General features: G+C 33.8%; 1 protein-coding gene across 1 annotated transcript; it reads right to left on the reverse strand.

The window, feature by feature from the left end:
- Positions 1-3,429: 3,429 nt before the first annotated feature.
- On the reverse strand, positions 3,430-4,867 carry LOC115967001 (aquaporin-4-like). Its single transcript, XM_031086119.1, has 2 exons — positions 4,832-4,867; positions 3,430-4,224 (listed from the first exon to the last, which is right to left on the reverse strand). The coding sequence occupies exon 2, from the start codon at positions 4,222-4,224 to the stop codon at positions 3,430-3,432; it is 795 nt and encodes a 264-aa protein (XP_030941979.1). The 5' UTR covers positions 4,832-4,867.
- Positions 4,868-6,000: the final 1,133 nt, after the last annotated feature.

The following is a 6,000-nucleotide window of genomic DNA, read 5'->3' on the forward strand; positions in this document are numbered from 1 at the left end:
TGTTTACTTTATGGTTTGTAGCATTTTTTAGATGTCTTTATCTTTCATTTGAGCTTCATTTTCTCATTCATCTTGCACCCCCCGTGCATCATCTTTTACCCTTGTTCTTATCTTCTTTTCTTTCTCTCCTTCCTCTTGATTCATTTGTCTATTCATGACAAAAAGGGGGAGAGTATACCGAAGAGTATATTGGAGTGTATCATCATTTCTATATAACTCATGTGCACATTCTCAGGGGGAGATATTCTATCTTGTGCACATTCGTAAGGAGAGAAAGCCATAGGGGAGATGCATATACTAAGGGGGATAAGACATTTTTTTTTATGAGAAAACCTTGTTTTGTCTTGTTTTACCTTATGCTTGTTTTCTCATTGCTTTATAGTGCTTTGAGTTATGTTTAGTATCTATACTTTATTGCTCTCTTCACATCATGTTTATGTGTTGGACATGTATACATCTTTATGTTATTGTGCTTTATTGGTTGCATGTTCGGATGATCATTTGTTTTGCTATATGATCATTGTAGTCATTTCCATATGACTGTCATGTGTTTGATTAAGTTTCTCATATGTTTCACATCTATTTACTTGATCGCATTTTACTTATTACTTTATATTTATCCTTTTATTACTTGCTTTACCTTGAGGGTCTAATGCGTTTTGTGCAAATGTTTTAGGTTACAGGTTTATATGTTCCAAGTTCATCACAGGTTTTAGATTTAGGTGTGAGTGAGTTTTGTCATTGTTCTCAAACTCACGTTTAAGTCTAGAGTCTGTTATAGGGTGTTGTCACGGAATAGCCAAAGGGGGAGATTGTAAAGTTGTGATTTATAACTATGTTTTATGTTGACTTTATTCCAAGACAAAAAGTGTTGTAATTGTTTTAATTTTGTTCCTTGTATTTTGTGGGATTTAATTATATTGGGTTTAGTATTAAGTTGGTAAAGAATCGAGCATGAATTGAAGAACAAGTGGATTTCGCGAGAAGCTGACCCACAAAAGAGCCACGTGAGAAGCACATGCTGGAAGTTGAAGAGTCATACCGGGCTGTCAATTTTGTGAGTGTCTCTCAAGTAAAGCCTTTCCGTGAGATAGCTACAAAATTCTCTGCCAGGAAAATTTTTAAGTGTGACTTTCTTACCCTTCACCCATACTATATACACCCTCATTACCCACAAAAGTATGAAAGGCCATTCAAAGAAAAAAAAAACCCTAGATAGGTTTTCTACAACACACACACTCATCTTTTAGAGAGAGAGCTACTCATCCTTAGTGAAAAATCATTGTAGTCTATTCTCCCTCCCTCTCCTATTGTCATACCTTGAGAGGAGATTTGTACCCAAACATAACTCACATCTTTTCAGAGTGTAGAGAGTGTTTTAGAGCTTGGGAAGTTTTGGGGATTTACCAAAAGAAGCCAGTGAAGTTTGGCGAATGCAATCGGGCGTATTGCGGGATCTGGAAAGCTAAAGAAGATATGACTCCGAGAAGTTCGTTGGTAGCAGGAGCTTGGAGGGCTCAAGTACATTAGGTAAACCAGGCTTGGAAGGTCTTTTGTTATTCGTGTACTCCAACTTTATTCTCTAGTGAATCAATTTCAACTTGGAGGGTTGCGGAAAGGTTTTTCACCGAGTTCTTCGGTTTCCTCTTCGATAACAAATCTTGGTGTTATCTTTTGATTGCATCTCTCTTCCCTTACTCTTGTGTTTTACTTTTATTGTTTGTTATTCATGTTTGTGCACTAGAGTAGTTATCAGTTTATTGCGCTTCATTTACTCTTGTTCCGCACTTAGACAAGTTAAAGTGAAAGCAATCTAGCCGTAATTTTTAATTAGGGGTCTAAACAAGCTTTTGTGTTTATACACAAATCTTAGCTTTCAAACTTAATACCTTTTATAATTTTTTTTAATTATAATTCAATAATTGGAGTGGGGGAATTTGAATCATGGATGTCTCTACTGAAAATCTGAGGTGCCACCAGTTGAGTTACAAAACTCTTAACCTTCATACTTTATTATAGTTACTAGTTGCAGATCTGTAGAAAATTTGACAATTTGTTTTTTTGTCTAATGAAAAATGAAAATAGTAAATGAAATTTATAATTATTAGTCTCAAACCCTTCTTAAAATTATATGATTATTTTCTTATAAAATAAAGTTGATACAATATATTTGAATTTCTAAATTAAGTTATCTATATTTGTTATTTGAAAGTGTTTTAAATTTTGTAAGTTTTTTTTTTTTTTTAAAGAAACCTAATGCATTTTATATTCAATTATTATATTAGACAAGATATTTTGTAAATAATTTAACGTGCGATTGAAATTTACTTCTAGTACTTTTTACAAACCATTCATCCTTTATATTCAATTATTATATATTGTAACTGTTGAATAGTTAATGGTGGCAAATCAAAATCCATCATTTTGTTGTTTTTTTTATTATGTTTTTTTTTTTGCTAAAATACATTATTTTGCTGTTTATTAAAAAAAAAATTACACTATTTTGGCAAATAACAATCTACCATTTTTCATTTTAGTTTTTTTGTTAGGATATTTTGTTATGCATCTCCTAAAAGTTTTTTAGGTTATACCGGTGAGCACACCCCATCCATTGTGTATTCTTTTTTTGGATATTAGGCTTCATTGTACTTATGATTGAGTTTGGCTTACCTCTAGGTAAAAAAGTCTCATTTTTGTTTTAAATACATAATGGCAAGTGGTAGTAGATTTTAATCTCCACATTTTATTTAGTTAATTGGTAATGTGACAATTTCTCATTAAAATAAAATAAGATTCCAGTTTAAAAAGTATTAGAGGTAAGCCAAACCTCTTATGATTATATTAGTGATCAACAAACACATAAAACTTTCTGGGCAAACTCATAAACTTAGAATTGGGATAAATGGTAAATTTAGTCTTAATAAATTTTTTATTTTGTTATTAAAAAAAAAAGAAAGAGCATTTGAGCATGTGTACAGCTACACATACAATGAGTTATATATATAGTCTAGGTTCAAGTTATACCTGGTATAACTCTAAACAATATTACACCATTCAATAACTTGTTATACAATTCATATTTTGAAAATTTCACCGTTGAATTACATGTTCTATATATTTTTAATATTCATACCTATTTTCATGTCAATTGAATGTCATTTACCATTCAATCCATACACTCATATATAAATTTGTTTAAGTTGTACCTTTTTCTTTTTCTTTTTCTTTTTTTCCTTTTTTTTGTTGGTTGTACCTTTTTGCCCACGATACAGTATAAGAAATTTCTTTATGAATTATAACTTACCTGTGAACAGAGGGGTCAGAATTGGCACAAAAAGCATGACTAAAATAAACTTCTATATTTTAGAATTGTCTAAGTGTCAACACAGTCTCTTAGCAAACTAAATGATATTATTGGAAATACATAATCTAAACTTTCCATTGACGATTAATTGGATTGCCATTCTTCCCAAAACAAGCCCTAGCTACCCACAAAATATCATGCTCTTCTTCTTCTTCTTCTTCCAAATCTGAACCCTCCTTTGGTAAGTGCATAGAGTAACCATAATAAGCAATACAAGCAAAAAAGAGCCCAACCCAGAAAACCCAATGTCCATCCCACAATCTATCTCCTTGCAACAATGCTGGTCCCAAGCATTTTGCTGGGTTCAGGCCTGCACCACCATATCCAACCTTCCCAGTAACTGTTATAGACACAAACACTGCTAGTGCCAAAGACCCCGTCACCACAACACACACCATTGCCATGCCAAGTTCCTTGCACCTTTTCTTGTCAAATGCCACTGTCACACCAAGAAAGAGAAACACAAATGTGCAAACGAATTCTAATATCAATGCAATTGCAGGGCCATCAACTGTGCAGCCACCTAAGAAATGACTTTGTACTGTTTGACGGTCCATCACATTTTGAAGTATATAAAAACCAGTTATTGGGCCTGCACATTGAGCCAAGACATAGATGGCAGCACAAGCAAGAGTTATAAGACCCTTGAGAGCAGCAATGAATGTTAAGATTGGACTCATGTGGCCACCAGATAATGGAACTGTCATCATGAGAAACAAGAAGAGTATAAGGAAGATAGCGAGTGGAACAAGAAGCTTTGGTTCAACCTCATGTGAGTCCAAGATTGAGATGATGGTTGTGGTGAGGGTGAACACAAGGAAGGCTGTTGCTAGTAACTCTGTGAAAGCTGCCTTCCACATCTGGAAATTAAAAATCAGGAGGGAAACATCAATTTCCATTCCTTTGGAGAAATTAAGCACTTGAACTAATATTCTAGGTGTTGGACTAAAAAGCTGAAAATGTAGAAGTTGAAATAGTTGTATATCAAGTAATTAAATAAGTACTATTGGCATGCAATAAGTAAAGCAAATTAGATAGATGAAAATATTTCATGGGAGATCATATTTTGCTCAATGATCCCTAGATGAATGGTAAAATCCCCCTCATGTCTCAAATATTTCAGGGACAACTATTTTCACAATCTTCATCATAACTTGTTAAGGTGATAAGTTGTGAGCAACATCATTTTTACATAGGTCCACTACTGATACAATTTTTATTATGCACCAATCATATATAATAGACTACATCAATAGTTGTGAAAATAAAATTGAAAATTTTTGTATTCTTGAACTTTTTGTAAAATGAGTGATGTAATATTGTGGAGAACCATCTCAAGTAGATAAATCATGATTAAGAAATTTATTTATAGTGCATTATCGAATTGGAATTATATTTGTAACAAATTGAACTTGAAGGAACAAATTACTATATAACATACTAAGCACAGAAATAAACCAAGCTTACCTCTGGAGAGTAAAATTCATGTGCACCTATGAAAGCAAGAAATTTTGTTTGGAATGAGATTTTATTTGCCTCATATTTCTCAAGTGATCTTGGCAATTGTGGATGAGCTTCGTGGGGGAAAACTTTTTCCATGACCTTAGTTGTAAGAGAAAATGATGAGACCTTGTTATTTAAAGAATCTCTCTCAACAAAACTCTAAAATATAGAGAAACTGAAGATTCTGCCAATGCAAAACTTTGCCACTTCTCAATGTCACAAGTGAATAAATGCCACGTGTAGCCATGTTAACCTTGGAAGTGACTGTGGGAGCGTTATGATTTTTGTTGCATTTCGAAGAAGACAGTGGGAGCATATGTTGTGCAATTGATTAATACGCTTTATCCAACTGATTTTCTAAGGCCCATGGGGCGTATATGCCTAAATTAAATGCAGCAATAAGCTTTATTTAAAAAGAATATTCATTGTAAGTAACTAAGGATGCCTTTTAAAAAGGAAAAATAAAAATAAATATGGATGCCTGTCTTTGATAAGTTCACATTACTATTCAATAAAAATAGACCAGTTCAGGATAAGCACCTGTCAACACTCTGGTGGAAGTGAAGTGACAGTGACATTAATCTTTGCATTGTTACACATTTATACAACCTTAATACTATTATTACAACAATACTAGACTTATCAATCTTTCCAAAAAGGGGGAAAAAAAGACTTTATTAAGGTTTGAAGTGATAACTCAGTGGTAATGACATTCTTTGTGAGTTTCTATATTTGTGATTTGAACCTCGCTTTCTCCTTCCGCACTTTCTACTTATCTCCAAAAATACAAAAATATTAGACTTATCAAGAACTCAAGAGTAGGGATGGCAATTTTGCCCCGCCCTGCTTGACCCGCCCCTCCCCGCTTCGCTCCGCACGGATTTTCCCTGCCCCACTAAGGTGATGGGGCGAAGATGGGATGAGATTTTAGCCCCACACCATGGGGTGGGGTGGGGATAGATTTAGACTTTTTAGACCTACCCCGCCCCGCCCCACCCCATCCCTGCCCCATCCTGTGTTGATAAGGGTTGAATTGTAAAATTTTCACACCCTAAAACCCTACTATTTAAACAAACATATTATCAATTTATTTTATTCTACCTAACATAGTTCTCTACCTCTTTTTTCTCCCT

Source organism: Quercus lobata, chromosome 11 (assembly GCF_001633185.2).
Source record: "Quercus lobata isolate SW786 chromosome 11, ValleyOak3.0 Primary Assembly, whole genome shotgun sequence".
Classification (NCBI taxonomy): domain Eukaryota; kingdom Viridiplantae; phylum Streptophyta; class Magnoliopsida; order Fagales; family Fagaceae; genus Quercus; species Quercus lobata.

What these genes read in the sequence shown, in the direction of transcription:
- LOC115967001 (XM_031086119.1), bottom strand. Translation starts at nt 4,224, where the DNA reads ATGTGGAAGGCAGCTTTCACAGAGTTACTAGCAACAGCCTTCCTTGTG.